The 19,783-nt window shown below is 35.9% G+C and overlaps 1 protein-coding gene across 4 annotated transcripts in view; it reads left to right on the top strand.

The window, feature by feature from the left end:
- Positions 1–1,362: 1,362 nt before the first annotated feature.
- Positions 1,363–19,783, top strand: part of wwp2 (WW domain containing E3 ubiquitin protein ligase 2) — a 58,060-nt gene continuing 39,639 nt past the window's right edge. For 2 of the 4 annotated variants that reach the window (XM_016552603.1, XM_016552601.1), the window contains exons 1-9: positions 2,353–2,449; positions 3,081–3,175; positions 5,074–5,230; positions 5,476–5,597; positions 8,971–9,108; positions 13,804–13,882; positions 14,789–14,940; positions 17,062–17,257; positions 17,337–17,426. In XM_016552603.1, coding sequence (XP_016408089.1) covers positions 3,103–3,175; positions 5,074–5,230; positions 5,476–5,597; positions 8,971–9,108; positions 13,804–13,882; positions 14,789–14,940; positions 17,062–17,257; positions 17,337–17,426 — 1,007 coding nt within the window. In that variant the 5' untranslated portion in view covers positions 2,353–2,449; positions 3,081–3,102. Of the gene's footprint in view, positions 1,520–1,764; positions 1,887–2,352; positions 2,450–3,080; positions 3,176–5,073; positions 5,231–5,475; positions 5,598–8,970; positions 9,109–13,803; positions 13,883–14,788; positions 14,941–17,061; positions 17,258–17,336; positions 17,427–19,783 lie in introns of those variants that run through there. The other 2 variants (XM_016552602.1, XM_016552604.1) reach the window with 2 other exon arrangements.

The following is a 19,783-nucleotide window of genomic DNA, read 5'->3' as shown; positions in this document are numbered from 1 at the left end:
TTTTTTTTTTATAATTTCATATTTCATTATTCAAAATATTATCTCATAGCTTTATTTATGTGAGTTAAATTGCAGTGTTATTGCATCTAAATGCTGCTTTAGCTTCTGTGCCACTTCATAAAAATGGATTTTGTTAATACTGATTCAGTTTGATTGGAATCAGCCTATAGTGTCTTGTTGTTCTAATTTAATAAATTTATTAAATGTAATAATTTTACATAATCAATGATGCATACATCTAATAAGGTTAGAACAAATAGGTACCAACACAAAAACAAAAGATTGAGATTCATCATTTATTTTGTCAATTCGCACCCCTCAGAGGTAGCACTATCAGTCTGGTGCAGAAAAGAGGAAAAAGACAAAAGAAGATGATGAAAGAAAGAAGCAAGACAGTAGTTGGGTAGTTGAATTATGATGATACACATTTATTGAAGTGGCGGCTGCTGCATCATTTATTATCAGTTTAATTCAGCATTTCATGAGCGCTGTGATTTGACGATGCTGTGCCAATGAAGCAGCTATGTCACTGTCACCTTTCGGTACATTGCATGCATAGTATTGTTATTGTAGGGCACTTCAAAAATAATTCTAAAATACCTTGTTATCTGTTTAGATTGAAGAACGCACATTAGCTTCTTTTCCATCAACCGGTTAAAAATTTACAACGCTGCATACAACTTTTTTTATATTTGCTATAACAACACCAAACACTTTAAGTTGCCATATATTTGAACATAAAACATATTTTTACATTTTAATCTGGACTAAAACATGCCAGTCCAGAAAAGATATCTTGATAGTGTTTAAAAAAAAATTCTGATTCTTTATTATTATTCTATTGTTTGTTGTATTCTATTGTTATAGTTGTGTTCAGTTGCACTTTAACCATTTTTGTAACATTTGTTTGCTTTATACGTTATTTTATTGTCTATTATTTTATTGTATTTAATGCTGCAGTCCCAAATTTCTCCACATACAGTGGATACATTTATATAAAAAAAATCGTTGAAGTGTCATGTTAGTTTGCTTCAGAAATAAATATATCTATCTTTAAAGATAAATATACTGAGTAAGAGTAACACACAGTAAGGTGAAACAGAACCCATTTAGAAAATTTGCTTAAGGCCCCCAAAATGCTAGTGCCGCCACTGGATGTTATTACTGTTACTTCTTGTTCATTTTGATTGTAAATATGTTATGGGATGTATAACTCTGTAATGGTTTGCTTCACAGTAATTTAGAACTTAGCCAAAAATGAAATGTACTAATTCTCATTGAAATTTTGCAGAACTTCTATTCTTCTCTTTAAGGATGTTTAAGAGTTGAAAGTGTTTGTGTTCTGTTCTGCTCATCTGACAGTGTTGTCTGCTAAGCCTCAGTCTCCTAAACTCCCCAATCGTCACTCTCGTTTGAGTTCATTTGTGGAAGTGACCGCTGACGGCCTGACCAGTGAAACGAAGAAAACAGGCAAATGCACCGGACACCTAGAGCTGCAGTGGAATGAAGACCTCACCCTGTAAGGCATTATGTGACTCTCATTACGATATATATATATATCAGTTACTTATTTAATTTCAAATGACCTAAAACTACTGAAACTGCAATCAGTAACCAAGTAAAAACAGTAATAAAAAAGAAAACAAAAATCTATTTTAAAAAGCCATGTCAGCTCTAGGGGACTTAATTAAATGACTGCATACTGTATGGAGGTAGCTTATTATATATATTTTTTTTTCAAATTTTTATTCTTTTTTTATACAGGAACGTGACTCCTCAGAGTCGTTTGGATCTGAAGTTGTGGAGTTGTCACACATTGAGGAAGGAACTTCTGGGCAATGCCACCATTGACTTACTGGACACTCTACGAACACATGATGGCAAGAGTAAGTTCATCACAAACAGACACAACTCCAAACACCATTAAATAGGGCTGTGCAATTAATCGTGGAATCGTGTGCAATTATATTGCCCTTATATGTTCTTTGTTCTAAAAATTGCAATAAAAAAAATAAAAATAAAAGAATCATCAGCATAACAGTGAAAGCTCACACCATGCTTCTTGATGATATCTCCCAAGGGTAACATGTAAAGTGTAAAAAGCAAAGTACTGAGCCTTGTGGTACTCCATACTCGTTGAACATTTCAATAAAAACATTTAGGTCTAAAACGTATAAAACCTCCGTAGATCGATCTCTATGTCACAATGCAATTTATGAACATTTTGTCAAAAACTTATGGGCATTTCCGAACTTGTCTGGTAGAATGTTTAAAATGTTACCGAAATTTTTAAGGTTCTGCAGTACAACTGAAAATGCACCCCTGTCACACTGACAGTATGGAGCATCCGCACCCATAATCCACCGCGGCGCTGGTCTGTGAGTCACATGACCCTGACATTAAAGCGGAAATGAAAGCTAGCGCTTCACAGTCTCACGGCAGACAAAAGGTAGAGATCAAAACATTTTTTGTGTTATTATAAACAGAAAACCGGTTAAATCACACATAAGCCTGTCCGCTTTTATTAAGCGTTCTTCTTGACGATTTCAACTATATTGTGACTTTTGATCTAAAAAGTATGATGTACAGCTAGTCAAACAGCGTCACTATCTCACTCATCATGCGAAATTAAACTTAAAATGATCAATGATTATACATCTTTAATAACTTCAGAAATGATCTCCCGTTGAGAAATGCGATGTTATGATCAGCTGATCCTGCTGTATACCGTCGCTTTAATACTTATTATTGCTGTTTGTTTGTGTCTGCTCATCAAAATCAGTTACTGGCCTGTGAAGCTGTCAGACTGGGATATTCACATATTTCATTATGACACATTTTTATAAAGCATGTATTATGGGATTACTCGGCATTTTCTTTTGATTCTTTCACAGTTTGCGCAAAATCTTCCTGCATTGAACTGTAATATGTGTCTGTGCTTCAGATGATCACTGGGTTTTAATGTTAGATGAAGATCTAAGTAAACACACACGGTTTATTATCCTCTGATTATAATTTCCAGTGGCTGAGTAAATATGAATGCTAATGAAGTTGGTGATGTATTTGTGTGTGTGTTTCAGGGCTGTGATGTGATGTGATGTGATGATGGCAGCTGCCAGTGTGTCTCAGTCTGCCAACGTTCAGGCCTCAGAGAAATCACAGTTGACCTTGAAAGGTAAGAAAACCAGCCTGTTTTGATCCAGTCCCATCGAGCATCAGCACTGTGATTGATTTATCTGGAATTGATGTGATTTAAAAGCTCATATGACGCATCAGCTTGCAGCATCAGTCCTGCATGTGTTTTTGCACTGTGCCATGTGTCCTCTAGAGGGTGATGTGTGCTGAATAATAACTTTATAACTGCGAGCTGCTAGATCAGCTGGTGTTCATGTCAGGACACATTCACTCACATTTCCTGCTTGACAAAATCATACATTTTTCCTGGCACCTTGACTCTTTGATCTTGGAATCATAGTCTTTGCGACTTATTTAATGCTTGTAATATAAATATGTTATCCATTCTACATAACTGTCTTGCCAACAGTAAGATGTCTTACTGTGTTTTCTCCTCTTGAAAAAAGTAATTTAATGAAGTAAGCAGTTTGTGCTGTGTTATCATAACATTATTGCGATGTTATCAGGGCTGGCCCCACATGATAAGCCACATATAAATGGGTGCATAGAGGGCCCACATGCTCACCAGTATCATCTGTGCATCATCTGTGACAGTATCGTAATTGTTTTAACGACGTGGATGCTGACATTATGAGTATGTCACTCACTTTGAAAATAACAAACAAAAACCTGCCTTGGGAGTGCACACTTTTACTGTGTGATGTAGCCTAGTAGATTGCAGTTAAAATGTCTAAAAATATATTATAATATATTTAATATAATATAATATCTAAATATACTGTATATTCAATATATAAGGAGCAAAAATGCCCCTGTATAAGTCTTATATTTCTACATGATATATTCGAGCAGTTTCACATGAGTGAGTGCACAGAAGTTACTATTGTGCGTTGCATTGTAATGTTGTCTGGTTTTGCTCTATTTCACCAAAATAGTTCCAAGCAAATCCTCAGTGGAATTGTTGTGCGCCTCCATTCATGAAGACAGTCACTTAATTAGTTCCTAAATTAATCAGCTGTTTGAACCAAACAATTGACTCAGTGACTCATTAATTAAGTTTTAGTTTCATATTTAAAGTTTTAGTTTCATTTATATATATATATATATATATATATATATATATATATATACATAGTATTGTTATTGTAGGGCACTTCAAAAATAATTCTAAAATACCTTGTTATCTGTTTAGATTGAAGAACGCACATTAGCTTCTTTTCCATCAACCGGTTAAAAATTTACAACGCTGCATACAACTTTTTTTATATTTGCTATAACAACACCAAACACTTTAAGTTGCCATATATTTGAACATAAAACATATTTTTACATTTTAATCTGGACTAAAACATGCCAGTCCAGAAAAGATATCTTGATAGTGTTTAAAAAAAAATTCTGATTCTTTATTATTATTCTATTGTTTGTTGTATTCTATTGTTATAGTTGTGTTCAGTTGCACTTTAACCATTTTTGTAACATTTGTTTGCTTTATACGTTATTTTATTGTCTATTATTTTATTGTATTTAATGCTGCAGTCCCAAATTTCTCCACATACAGTGGATACATTTATATAAAAAAAATCGTTGAAGTGTCATGTTAGTTTGCTTCAGAAATAAATATATCTATCTTTAAAGATAAATATACTGAGTAAGAGTAACACACAGTAAGGTGAAACAGAACCCATTTAGAAAATTTGCTTAAGGCCCCCAAAATGCTAGTGCCGCCACTGGATGTTATTACTGTTACTTCTTGTTCATTTTGATTGTAAATATGTTATGGGATGTATAACTCTGTAATGGTTTGCTTCACAGTAATTTAGAACTTAGCCAAAAATGAAATGTACTAATTCTCATTGAAATTTTGCAGAACTTCTATTCTTCTCTTTAAGGATGTTTAAGAGTTGAAAGTGTTTGTGTTCTGTTCTGCTCATCTGACAGTGTTGTCTGCTAAGCCTCAGTCTCCTAAACTCCCCAATCGTCACTCTCGTTTGAGTTCATTTGTGGAAGTGACCGCTGACGGCCTGACCAGTGAAACGAAGAAAACAGGCAAATGCACCGGACACCTAGAGCTGCAGTGGAATGAAGACCTCACCCTGTAAGGCATTATGTGACTCTCATTACGATATATATATATATCAGTTACTTATTTAATTTCAAATGACCTAAAACTACTGAAACTGCAATCAGTAACCAAGTAAAAACAGTAATAAAAAAGAAAACAAAAATCTATTTTAAAAAGCCATGTCAGCTCTAGGGGACTTAATTAAATGACTGCATACTGTATGGAGGTAGCTTATTATATATATTTTTTTTTCAACTTTTTTTATTTTTTTTATACAGGAACGTGACTCCTCAGAGTCGTTTGGATCTGAAGTTGTGGAGTTGTCGGAAGGAACTGAAGGAACTTCTGGGCAATGCCACCATTGACTTACTGGACACTCTACGAACACATGATGGCAAGAGTAAGTTCATCACAAACAGACACAACTCCAAACACCATTAAATAGGGCTGTGCAATTAATCGTGGAATCGTGTGCAATTAATTGGTAGTAAATCTCCATCACCTGCTTTCAGATGGAGCGGCATTTAATACACAGAGCCGTAGTTCACTGACAAGCTACGCCGCTCCATCTGAAAGCAGGTGATGGAGATTTACTACCAATCACGGAACCGGCTTTACTGACGAGATGCGCATGACAATCACATACGATTAATTGCACAGCCCTACCATTAAAACGGCAATTCATGATAAGTAGGGATGTTGATACATATATTTTTATAAATATATTTTCACATTAAGTTAATGTGGATACAACATGAACATCTGTGACAGTATCGTAATTGTTTTAACGACGTGGATGCTGACATTATGAGTATGTCACTCACTTTGAAAATAACAAACAAAAACCTGCCTTGGGAGTGCACACTTTTACTGTGTGATGTAGCCTAGTAGATTGCAGTTAAAATGTCTAAAAATATATTATAATATATTTAATATAATATCTAAATATACTGTATATTCAATATATAAGGAGCAAAAATGCCCCTGTATAAGTCTTATATTTCTACATGATATATTCGAGCAGTTTCACATGAGTGAGTGCACAGAAGTTACTATTGTGCGTTGCATTGTAATGTTGTCTGGTTTTGCTCTATTTCACCAAAATAGTTCCAAGCAAATCCTCAGTGGAATTGTTGTGCGCCTCCATTCATGAAGACAGTCACTTAATTAGTTCCTAAATTAATCAGCTGTTTGAACCAAACAATTGACTCAGTGACTCATTAATTAAGTTTTAGTTTCATATTTAAAGTTTTAGTTTCATTTATATATATATATAAAACAGACACAACTCCAAACACCATTAAATAGGGCTGTGCAATTAATCGTGGAATCGTGTGCAATTAATTGGTAGTAAATCTCCATCACCTGCTTTCAGATGGAGCGGCATTTAATACACAGAGCCGTAGTTCACTGACAAGCTACGCCGCTCCATCTGAAAGCAGGTGATGGAGATTTACTACCAATCACGGAACCGGCTTTACTGACGAGATGCGCATGACAATCACATACGATTAATTGCACAGCCCTACCATTAAAACGGCAATTCATGATAAGTAGGGATGTTGATACATATATTTTTATAAATATATTTTCACATTAAGTTAATGTGGATACAACATGAAGACAGTATTGAAATATTTAAAAAAAATAAATTTATTATACATCTTTTTTTAATACTCATGCTGATAGCTCTTAAATTAATTTTATTCCCAGAGATAAAATAAGTAAGCCATTCAACATTACAGTATAACTGAAAGCCAGGTCTAAACTGCAAATTATCAGATATTATAACCACATGAACAATATTCACATAATCCCATTATATAATAATATATAGGTGTTTGGTGAATTTTCTGTCTCTGTCAGCTATTTGTGTTAAATGAAAGCTGTCAGTTTTTTTTTTTTCTCCACTTTATAGAGTTTAGTTTGCACATTCATTTTCATGATTAAATAAACATTTAAAGCCTCATTTATGCTTAAAGAGGAGGAATGGGTGGTAAGGGCTGCTGTGTGCACTCAAACCTTCCTCGCTTGTCCACTCTTTCTCGCTTCGTGGAGCTGGTGAGCGGTGCATGGATGATCATTTACTGTAATGCTAACCAAAGTGTGTGGTGAAAAGATATCCGCTTATAATTTGACATTAGCAATACTGTTTCTGGGTCCAAGCCTCTGCTAGTTTCAGTTGAGAATACGGTCTGAACAGCCGTTTATAAGCACTATTTATTCATATCACACGTAAGCTAAGCTTTTAAGAACTGGGTGAGCACTACAGTCTCCGGGCACCAAATATTTGAACAATTCATAGAAGACGAATCCCTGTCTGGCCATCAGAGGTTCAGGTATGGAGATAAAGGTTAGGATCATGATTTTTGGGTAGCATTACAGCACACCGTGTGTGTGTATATTAGCCCCGTTTGAAAACAAGTCTGTGAGGGATGAACTTAGTCTTTACAATGACAAGCACCATATAAAAGTCTTAAATTACTTGTAATTTTCACAACTAACAACTTTCAAAACTGTTTTGTGGAGTTTGTCTACTAAATGTTTTTTTTCTTCTTCTAAATGTTTTAAGGAAATCAATTGGCATGTTGTTAAACAGCAGTACAGTCCATTGAAAACACTGTACTTCTGTCCCTCACAGCCTTGTTTTCATTCCTGTCAAACACTGAATATGGCACTACCCTGACTAAGCTCTGTAGCTACTTCAGGAATTGAAAAAACAGAAGCTGTGTTAATTGCCTTCATTATTTTAATGTGTTAAACAACAACTATTAATCACAAAAATCATCAAGTAGTTTTTCCCAGCCCTAATATTAAGGTTAAAATCAGTGCTGATCACCTCAGACATTCATAACACCTTGTAACTGACATTAAAACAAAACAGGTATTTTTTTCTTGCATTTTATGCAAGAAGGGGAAAAGTCTCTGATTGAAAACATGTGACTTCCTGTAATTAATACTACTGCATTGCTGGGTCTTTTGACTCTACCAGTCTAAAAGATTTGGAATAAGTCTGTACAGACTTACCACGAGTTCCTTTCAGCTCAGTGCAGTGTTTGTCCTGAAAGGTTTTGAGGTTTGAATTTCAGCAGCGTCACTCCACAATGTTAGTCCTATTTTTTTTTTTCCAAGTTGTTTCTGAGTCAGCTGTCTCCTTCACATTGTTTAGAGAAATTCTTGAACTTTTGCCATCAGAAAACGATTATATGTAGATCCAAAGTTCCTGTCAGATGTGCAGAGAAGCAGCCTCTGGTGCAATTTTCAAGACTAACACAATAAAGTCTTCTTTTTTTTTTTTTTTTTTACATTTACAAGATAGGATACTTTTCAAAAATGTCCTTTTTTTGTTCCATGGATGAAATCTGTTTGGGATGACATGAGGGTAAATTATGACAGAATTTTAATTTTGACTGAACTGTTCTTTAACGTTTTCTTAAGAAGATAAAGACATAATGTTTTTCTGTTTGCTGTTCTTGTATAAGTTTCCGACAGCTGTTATGTGAGCATATGTTCAGAGGTATGTGAGGCTAACATGGGATAGATTGAAATGAACAGCTGAGCTCTCCCCCAAACCCTTTTAAACCAGTTTCACTTCTGTCCTGCTATTTTAAAATACAAAATATGAACCAGTGAGTGTGTTGCCAAAACCAAGAATCAGTCAAATAAAATGTTATGAATGTAAATGAAATTTAGGTTTTAAGAAACTGAAAAACTAATGTATTTGCTAGCACTAAAGCTCTCTCTCTCTCTCTGTGTATCTTTTTGACTGGCAGTGGAGAATGTACAGCTCAGTCTGCTTCTACAGACAGAGAACAAAGGCTCGGTTGTAGCAGGAGGTGAGCTCAACGTCTGTCTGGACGGCCTGGTTGTTGATCTAGGATCTCTGCCCAGTGGCAGCGCTGCCCCAGACAGTAAGTCCTGTTCACAGACACACATGCACACTTCATAGAAAACACTCGTAGAACACACAGAACACATGAACAAATGCACATTCATGAGTGCGCAAAGCCTTGGCTGTGACTCCACCTAAACTAAATGCAGGAATCGAGGAGGTTGTGGTGAGATGGGTTGAGATGGAAAGAGTCGACTCTGACCAGAGGAGGCCCAGCGAATGCTCACAAGAGAGCTTTTCTCCTCTGTGTACTCACAGCTGACAAACACAGCCCAGGAGGTCACTGGGTATTTTGACCACTCACAATCCTAATCTGTTCAGACTCATGCACTCATTTCTGATTGGGAGTAAGTTGCTTTGGGAAGCAGCCATGTGTCAGTTAGACAGTGCAGGGGTACTAAAATGAGTCTGTTACTGTAGGAAGACTGGTATCGTGAGTTTAGTTACTGAACAATTGTCTCTAGCTGGTAAAATGAACATCAAACATGAGACATCAAACCATGATATATAGCAAGATCAGTCAACCTATAACAATTTAATGTTTATACAAAGCCACAGGTAGAGAAATAGAGAATGTGTGGTATACTGTACATGTGTCTAGAGTTGTCTTTTAACTGCTGAAATTTAAAGGACACATTTTCAGAAGTGTTTTATATGTGTTTTATTGTTTTGAAGTGTTTTATTTTCAGGAGGGTATGGTTGAGATTTTGCCTCCAAAATGTTCCCATGGCTAAACCCTTCACCTGCCAAAAAGCCATTATGATATTATATATTATAATTTTATACACCCTAACCATATTTGACTTATTCAGACTTATTGTAGACTACAAAATGAATACTGCAACAGTACTACAGTAGTATTTAAGTTGACATTAAATCAAAATTGGCCCAGTTTATTTTGTTAATGTATGTGTTATTGTGAATGATATTCGTATCATCTTTTTAACATGTCAATTTAAAAGTCGTTCATCTTTTTAAAACATCATGACTGTCAAGGTCAATAAGTCTCTAAAAATATATTTTTGAATGTTTACAAAGGCAAGATTAATTCAGGATGTAAACTCTTATGTGGTCTGACTGCTCAAACATGTTAATTCCTGAATGCTATTTGTGCATTAATAATTAATGATACTTATAAAAATACTGTTTACCTTTAATTTTTTTTTTGAATATAATAAAGATGTGTGCACTCACACTCAAGGTCTAAGGAAGATGTGCACAAATAGTGCATTTCTACACAATTATATACAAAGGGTGTAAAATGCATCTGAAAATTCAGTGTGTCGATTCCAGAATTTAATAATTGATTATGATGACTATAATAATACCCAATGTGTAACGGGTCGTCTCAGATTACACTGGAATTCTTGCAGCGGACACAGAGCACACACAATAGAGTAGACTAATGCACTTGAAATGAAGACAGTGCCAGCTGTGTTTGTTCTGACAGCCCTTCTCTCTCATGCTCACATAGCCTTCATGCCATTTTGCTTAATTATACCACAGCATTTTAGAATGCTCCATTCTGATTGGCTTACAGTTGATTTTCAATAATTGCACAGCTAAAGTAGTTCTAACTAGTACAGTTCCATATCACTTTGTTTGACAATTATTTCAGGTAAAGAATTACCACAGAAAAAAAAATCAGAAATCAGAAAGACAATAAATATTTGTAGCAATAGGATGATTATCAAAGCGTGCTCTCTTTTTCCTGCTCTCTCTCCCATGCACACACAAATCAAATCTAATTAAATATCAGCACCCCTGCATTTAATACTTTATTTAATTCAGCCTCTTTTTGTGAATCTGGCGGAATTTGCATATCAGTACAAATAATCCATGCAATTATTAGTACATGAAACCCATTGTTTGGTCATTCAAGTCATCCTCCTCACTGTGTGTGGTGTCAATGAAGACATGTCCTCTTCCAAGCTGAACATCTCCAATGAATTATTGCTCTGATAGTGGAAATGGGCATTTTCAACAGTTTAGCTTTTTTCTTCTATTTGTGTAGCTCTTCAACACAGTGAAAGAGGAATTTGGCCTGGATGTTACCTCACGTTTATACCCAAGTGAAACAGGAAGTCATGCCTTACCACTAAAGTATTCATAATCACAAAAGAAACCATACTGTAGAAAATTAATGGGAATGTATTTTAGTTTCAGATTTTAACTGATACAATTTTTTTTTTGTCAGAAATTGTGGTACACGTTTTGGAGAAAGAATTTTTTTTTTAAACTTAAATACAGGTTACATTCTGTGAATATTTTGAACAAAAGACCAAGTGCATAAGCAGCAAAGACAATTTTTCACCAACACAGCCTGGAAAATAACAGCATTTTTGCATCAGTTGTCTCTCAGAGGATCATCAGTGAAGCCCATTGGAGTGTCCATTGCGTTGTGTGTGTGTAGCAGTCGTGTCGTGCCTTTAGTGGACGGATGTCATTTCTGACACATTTGCAGAACTGCTCCAGCCACTTTCTGTCTCAAATAAAAATATTGTTAATTTGGATGGATGCTGATTTGAAAACAGCTGTGAATAATAGCAGTCTGGGTAAAAGACGGAAAGCATTAGTCTATGTAGTACATTTACTGGAAAAGATTTTACTGCTATTTAATGGGTTTCATGTACAAAGATTGTTATTTATAAGAGAAAAAAACTAGCTGCGAATTTATATAACCAATATTGCATAACTGAAAATATCATCAGATTAATCGATGAGCAAATAATGGTCAGTCCGACATTTAATATGCTATTCATACAGTTTTAGTCATTCTGGAATTTCTGTGGCTTTGGTTGATTGCATGTATTGCATATGTTTGTGAAAATCTTATTTTGTAAACACAATTTGAATTTGGAAGTGTTTTTGTTTCCATTTAGGTAGATTGGGTTGTAGCTGCTTAACCTATGAATGAGGTTGTAATAAACACCAACAGAAGCTCTGAGTGTAAATGCTTCTTATGCATGTGCCTATGAAGGACTTTACTGTTGTTCTAGAGATGAATAATCTGTTGCTTTTGATTTTGTTGTGTTTATTTTTCAGTGATTTGTCTGACTTTGTCTTTCAGTTACTCATTGTACACACACACACACACACACACACTCTCTCTCTTAATAGATTGGCAGTTTGACATAAATGTCCTTCACAACATACCAGAACAACAACTGGCTTTGTGATGAGCTCTCAAATTCTGGTTTTAGCCACGTACAGTATAAAGATCTGGAGTGTGTTTTCTCTCAGCGTGCGAGTTTGTATTTGACCTTCAGCGGTGGATAAAGGTTGGAGTGTGTGCAGGTCTGTTAGGGTCCTCTGTTCGCTCTGAAGTCGCTCTTGTTGGTTTAATGTTTTCCCTCATTTCCCCTGGCGGTTTTTTTCTGAAACACACGCAGTACATAAACAGGTCTTTGTGTACAGGCCTGGGTAAGACAGAATGGCACACACGCGTTCAGTAAACAGAAACTTGTGCTCAAACATACTAAGCTTCAAACTTTCTTACAGTAACTTGTGACTTTTGTAATAAAAGGTTTAATGCTGCTCCATTTGAGTCTTGCAACTGCAAGCCTTTTATTAACAGACACTTTCATGTTAAACTACTTAAAGAAAACAAGGAAAAATTCAAACGCGATTAATTAAGAGCAACAACGTAAGCGGAGTCAAAATGTATTTGATTTCATTTCAGATGAATGTCAGTATGAAATGAATGGTTATCCACAAATGAGAATTTTCCCCTTATGGGATTCCAAACTATGATTTTCAGAACTTTAGTGTAATGTTCACTCTATTTTTTCCATTTAATCAGCAGATTTGCGTGAGGAACAGAGCAAAATTTAAATCATTATCTCCTCCACCACAGCTCTCAAATCTTATTTAAATTTGTCTATCTATAAATGTGCCTCTTCCAGATGTGTTAGACAAAATTATTGTCAGATGTCATTGTTTCTTGTGACTTGTGCTCATATTCAAATCGCACAAGTCTGAGAGCTAACTAGGAGGAAAAGATTTTCTGTGAATAATAACTTTGCTTTGTGTGAGAAACAGACAGAAATATTATAAGTATTATGGGCAGGCTTCAAATATAGCATACAAGTCATATGGACGGTCACAATGACGTTTATATGGAAAAGCAGTGTGAACATTTTGCTCAGCTTCTCGTTTTTCAAAGAAAGGAAGTCATACATGTTTGGAACAACATGAGGGTTTCTTTCTTACACAAATTATTGAAAACATGAACTAACACAACATCTTCATAACATCTATTGACGTATATGCAGAAAACTGGATATAATCAGAATTAAACCAGAACTGAGCATCGTAAATTAATGCGTGTAATAGTATGTTTGTCAGCTCTCTCAATGTTTTCTATTGTACAGTATGTAACACTCAACACATTTTAATACTCTTGCAGCATTTTCAGCACATGCACAAGAATGTTTTTCTGAGTAATACTATGACCGGCACTTTACAAGTTGTGCTTTGGTGTCTCTCTACCCTTTGGAGCATTACAGCATTAGATGTCCCATGTTTTTGTGCTTTTGTAATTGTGAAATTATCAAACATACAGTAATAGGTCATGAAAAGTAGGTCGTTTTAAAAGCATCAAATGGCTCTGGTTTTCACCCTGTGACGCAGGAATGACAAACTTTTCTGCATGTATGTGAATCACTCCTAATGCACTTACTTATGATGCTTTTATGTATTTTTTTCTGTGCAGAGATAGTTCACTCGAGCAGGTCTAATCTGCACAGAGCTCATAGTGAAGAGACCCCGAGTACCAGCAGCCCCCGTGGACGGTCAGCACAAATATCTTCATTTTTTCAATTGCTTATCACTGAATATTCTTAATGTGTTTTCTGCTTCTCCTGTTTCATGTCTTCTGTTGTGCTTTCGCTCATGTCCTAGTAAGCAAAACCTTGTTTTCAATGCATAATATACTAAATGGGCTAAAGAATCACAAGTTGGTGTTAGGGGTTAGTGGTATGACCACTATTTTTGAGTAATACAATGAACTGAATACAGTGAAAGGTGCTTCATACAATTTTTGGTTATTTTCTCTGATTTGGAACCAAGTCCAGAACCACATTTGTAGCTGTTGCAAAATAGTGTTAAATAATTCAATTAATAAATAAAGACAAAAGTAGAGCATATCAGCTGCTTTGTTGCACACAGTTACTGTATGTGGAACATTGCACACACAATGTTTTTTTATGACTGAATTGTGCTGAGAGAACATGCTTGGGTGGGTGAGCACAATTTTTATAAAAAAATTACCTTTAAGAAACTCTGTTGCTTACTTGTACAATTAAAAGGACAAAAATTTCAATTCTGTCAAACTGGAAACTGAGTTGCCAAACCCACCAGTATGCTCCAAATAATCATGATTGGCAAGCAAATGTGTTGCTTGGAAATGTTAATGATAAACATTGTCTAGTCAGTCTTAGGTCTGATTTACTAAGATCCCAAATAATAGAATTGGCTTGGGCAATCTAGCAAATTGTGTGCACCCTTCATGGGAGTATTACAGGATATTTACTAAAAATACTTGCCCCCATGTACAGATAGGTTGGACACACCCATAATTAAACATATTCACTGTGTGTGGGTTTACAGAGGAATAACAGGAAATACACAGAAATAACCGGCGCGCATACATACAGTAACAATACTGTGTCTGAAATGAATCTGTCATATATTTTCAGAAGTTTAGCTCATTCATCTGTGGGTTCTTGTGGAGATTCTCCAGCTGACGTCAGAGGAGCTGTTCTCACTAATGGTGAACTGAACGGAGAAGCTGCAGACAACACATGCCGCCGCAACTCAAAGACGGCCATCAGCAGCCTGAGCGACGCTGGTCAGATACACACACACACATTACAAACATACAAACCCACTCAGGCTGCTATGAAATATGATCATAACACACTGAGATATAAGGTGATGAGTGCTTATCTTAATCTAATACTGTAATCAAAAGCTATGTTTCCATCACCTTGTTTTTATGCGCATTTTGAAGTATTGCATCAGAAACGAGTGATGGAAACGGCAAATTTCGAGAAAAAAAAAAAAATTTCCCTTAATTTGCAAAAAAGGTTTTACGCTCGCTTAAGGTGTTTTTTGACTTGTGCAAAAAAGGGTTAATGCAAATAATGAGAGATGGAAACGCATTTGCTGAATAAATTCCTCCATGTGCATCATGTGACTGTGCTATGAGACGGCAAAACCTGACTAACCAGCGGACCGATCTCGTTGCACAGCATCGGAAATGTTTTTATGGTCTTTCTTAAATGCCCGAGCAAAGTCTGTCATCAAAAGTGTTTCTGAATAATTGCCTCCCAGAACTGTCTTACACGACTGTGTTCCCAAACAGCAGCTTACACCCCCAGATATAAGGTGATGAGTGCTTATCTTAATCTAATACTGTAATCAAAAGCTATGTTTCCATCACCTTGTTTTTATGCGCATTTTGAAGTATTGCATCAGAAACGAGTGATGGAAACGGCAAATTTCGAGAAAAAAATTTTTTTTTCCCTTAATTTGCAAAAAAGGTTTTACGCTCGCTTAAGGTGTTTTTTGACTTGTGCAAAAAAGGGTTAATGCAAATAATGAGAGATGGAAACGCATTTGCTGAATAAATTCCTCCATGTGCATCATGTGACTGTGCTATGAGACGGCAAAACCTGACTAACCAGCGGACCGATCTCGTTGCACAGCATCGGAAATGTTTTTATGGTCTTTCTTAAATGCCCGAGCAAAGTCTGTCATCAAAAGTGTTTCTGAATAATTGCCTCCCAGAACTGTCTTACACGACTGTGTTCCCAAACAGCAGCTTACACCCCCAAAAGCAATGTGCGCATTTACTGTTTCGTCTGCTCGCTCTGAGGAGCAAGTAATTTATATATATGAAAATTATTATATTGAGTGTCTTCTCCTACTTTTCTTAGTGATATTTAGTGCCAGTTTATCAGGAAGGGACAATTTTGTTCTCTTTGACTCCTTGGATGGAAACGGTTCTTATTCTTAAATGTTTTAAGTGATATTCCAATTTTGTGCATAAGGTAAATTCGCAAATTTGGATGGAAACCCAGCTAATATGTTCATTCACAAAAGGTGCTTTTATTTTGACAAAATGTGTTAAGAGAGTAAAAATGTTTGTGCTTTTAATAATAAGCATATCCCGCCCTTTATTTTCTCATTCATCCATGCTTCTTTATTCCTCTGACTTTTTCAGTAGCTTTAAGAATTCCTGCCCACTGATAGTTGGATATGTTATAGCAAATATAGCAAAATCTCTGTTGATTGACACCTAAACAGAAAGTTCATCCAAAAATGAAAATTCTGTCATGACCCACTAGTCTGTTGTTTCAAACCCATAAGACTAATGTTAATCTTCAAAACAGAAATTAAGAATTTTTTTGTGAAACCGGAGAGGTTTCTGCAAAAAAAAAAAAAAAAAATAATAATAATTTGTCAAAGTTTTAAATAAAACAAAGGTTATTGGAGTAATTTTTTTTACAAGAAAATGCTGCTTTAGTTCTTCTATTTCACATTTAATTTAATGTGTTACTTACCATTTCTTTGTAATTATTTGTGAAATTTATTAGCAATTTCTGAGTGAAAATTGTTTCTACACCAAATTTTTTCAGTGAGAGGTTTTAAAAAAATGATCGACACACATAGAATGCATCACATGTGGCAAACATGGAAGCTCAAATAATGCCTTTAACAACCCATATTTGAATCTTTTATGTTTTGGTTACCTGAACTTTTAATGGAGGGACAGAATCCTCTCTGGTTTTGTTTAGAATATCTTAATTTGTGTTTCGAAGTCTTAAGGGTTTGGAACCACATGAGGGTAAGTAAATGATGACTCAGTATATATTTATCGCCCTACTTAGGCCCTTGTAAACATTCTTTGAGTGATCTGATTTGGTATGATGGTGTTAATTTGACACTTTTGTTGGTCTTTGCTCAGGTATAGGTGAGACGGCTGCTAATGGGATTGAGGGTGGTCATCTATCACGTCCAGCTCTGTCTTCACCCTCACTGAGCTCAACCCCCTCTGCTGGGATGGACAGTTCTGCCCTGCCAGCAGCCACAGAGACCCCATCCTCCACCGATCAGACCAGTATAGCCACAGAGACACACACCACTGATGCATTGCCTGCTGGGTACGTCAGAGAGCTGGGGCTGAATTTAAACATGAAAACATGCCATATCGGTTTGCTCAGTGTTTTTCATTTCTTGTAGTTGGGAACAGCGAATTCTGCCTCATGGACGAGTCTACTATGTGGATCATAACACAAAGACCACCACATGGGAGAGACCCCTCCCACCAGGGTGTGTATCTGTCTTTGTCACATATTTATACATGCTGAGTTGCTAGATCAATGTCCATCCCTAACAATTTGCACATTAACATCAAATCTCACTTCAACACCCTAAAAGGTTATCGAGTATGTCACTTTGCATAAAATAAAAACCTGCCTTGAGAGTGCACACTATTACTGTGGGATGTAGAATATCAGAAAGTGTGATATTGACCAGTTAAATTGGGTAATGAGACCTAATGAGATTCCCATATCTATGAAACTGAACCATACAGATAAAGAAAACTGCCTAAAGAAACTTGATATGAGGACACAAACCATCTTTCATCAAATTCCACCCAAGTACAACTAAAACTCCTATAACTCCACAACCGTATGATAGCTGAAGTTGAAAAATAATATGCTGCTTCTTTGTTTGTCGTCCTAACATATTCCTAATATGACTAAAAAAACATGACCACAAGCAGCCAATCAAATTTCATCGGCTAATCATGGCCTACATAGGGAGAACAAGTCATTTTGAGCAAACATGCTTAGTTTCATGAATTTATGATGCTTGGGAGGCTATCAGCAAATCAGGCATTTCAGCTGAAAGTGTTGTCCACCACACTACAGGGACATGCAGGATAAATCTTTTAGGTCGAAATTCTATCAATTTCCATCACTTTGAATGGAAATAAATGCATAGATCTTGCAGAGAACTATGGACTGACAGTACAGTTTCATATTAATAGTGCACATAGAAATCTGTGAAATTATTATAGATCAATAAATGTTTACATTTAGTCATTTAGCAGACGCTTTTATTCAAAGCGACTTACAAATGAGGACAATAGAAGCAATCAAAACCATGACAAAATACAGTAGAACCCATTATAATCAGCGATGCTGTGTACACTGGATGCGGTGCGGCGTGACGCAACAAATCCCCAACAGTAAAGTGCTGTCTTGTTCTATTTATGACGTACTGACACAAAGTTCAAATGATTTTCAACGGTCGCTTTGTCGCGTCCAGTGTAGACAGCCTCTGAAGCCGAGAGCAAGATATGCCTCGTCGTATTTTCTGCATTTAGCTTTTGAATGACCAGCACCTGCCTGGTTCTGTGCGACTTCATCTGTGGCTTTTCTCTTCCCTTTCACAAACCGATCCATCTCCCATTCTACATTCGTTGGCTGTTTACTGTTTTATAAATTTTTTTCTTTTTCTGCTGATGGCCCGTGCCTCATCGGTGGGCGTGCCCCCCACTTTGAGAACCACTGGTGTTAGAGGGTCATGTTTTTTAATTTTTTATTTATTAGAATAGAGAGTGCTAGAGTTAGAGGGTCAATTGAAGATGTAAGAGATGTGTTTTTAGCTGTTTCTTGAAGATGGCTAAGGACTCAGCTGCTCGGATCAAGTTGGGCAGATCATTCTATCAGGAGGGAACAGTTAATATAAAAGTCAGTGAAAGTGATTTTGTGCCTCTTTGAGATGATACTACAATGCGACAATTTGTCTCTTGTCTCTTTTAAGATAAATAAGAATAATATTTTTTTAAGACACATCTTTAGTGTTGTGGTTAAATTAAACACTGTGCTAAACTGCAAGCATATAAGTAATCATAGATGTTGTCTTAAGTAGTATGACAGTTTGTTCTGTGTAGTATTTCTGCATTGTAGTATTATACTATAATTTGTGCAAAATATTACATTATTTATTACATTCTTGGATTTAGTTTCTACAAAACATTGCAAAACATTAGAGTTTAAACACAACAGTTGACACTGTTACTGTGTTTAAAAGGCAACACATATAGAAATAAATGATAAACATAAGAAGGGCCTTAAGATAAATACTAAAGTTTTGAGCTGCACTTAAAATATTCAGATTGATATGAAGTGGTCCTGTGACATATGATTTATCTAAATGTAAATGTTTCATATGAGTCAACATCTACAACACACATATTATGATCACATATCATACAACCGTAAAAAAAAAAAACTTCTATTTTAATCTAACAGTCAGTGAAGGTTCAAGATGAACTTTACTGTAAAAACCATATGATAAGATACATTTCAGTTGGATCGCTAATCATCCACATGGGCCATTGGTTCTTGGACCTGATGATTACTGCTTGCAGTTATATTTAGGGCCCGAGCACCGATGGTGTGAGGACCCTATTGGAATTGCTCCGTTTCTTATTATTAGGGCCCGAGCACCGATGGTGTGAGGACCCTATTGGAATTGCTCCGTTTCTTATTATTAGGGCCCGAGCACCGATGGTGTGAGGACCCTATTGGAATTGCTCCGTTTCTTATTATTAGGGCCCGAGCACCGATGGTGTGAGGACCCTATTGGAATTGCTCCGTTTCTTATTAGGGCCC

The sequence above is a fragment of the Sinocyclocheilus rhinocerous genome, unplaced genomic scaffold (assembly GCF_001515625.1).
Source record: "Sinocyclocheilus rhinocerous isolate Xijiao unplaced genomic scaffold, SAMN03320098_v1.1 scaffold1366, whole genome shotgun sequence".
In the NCBI taxonomy this organism is placed as follows: Eukaryota; Metazoa; Chordata; class Actinopteri; order Cypriniformes; family Cyprinidae; genus Sinocyclocheilus; species Sinocyclocheilus rhinocerous.
The sequence above is the reverse complement of the archived record's forward strand: the minus strand, read 5'-3'. Positions and strand labels throughout refer to the sequence as shown.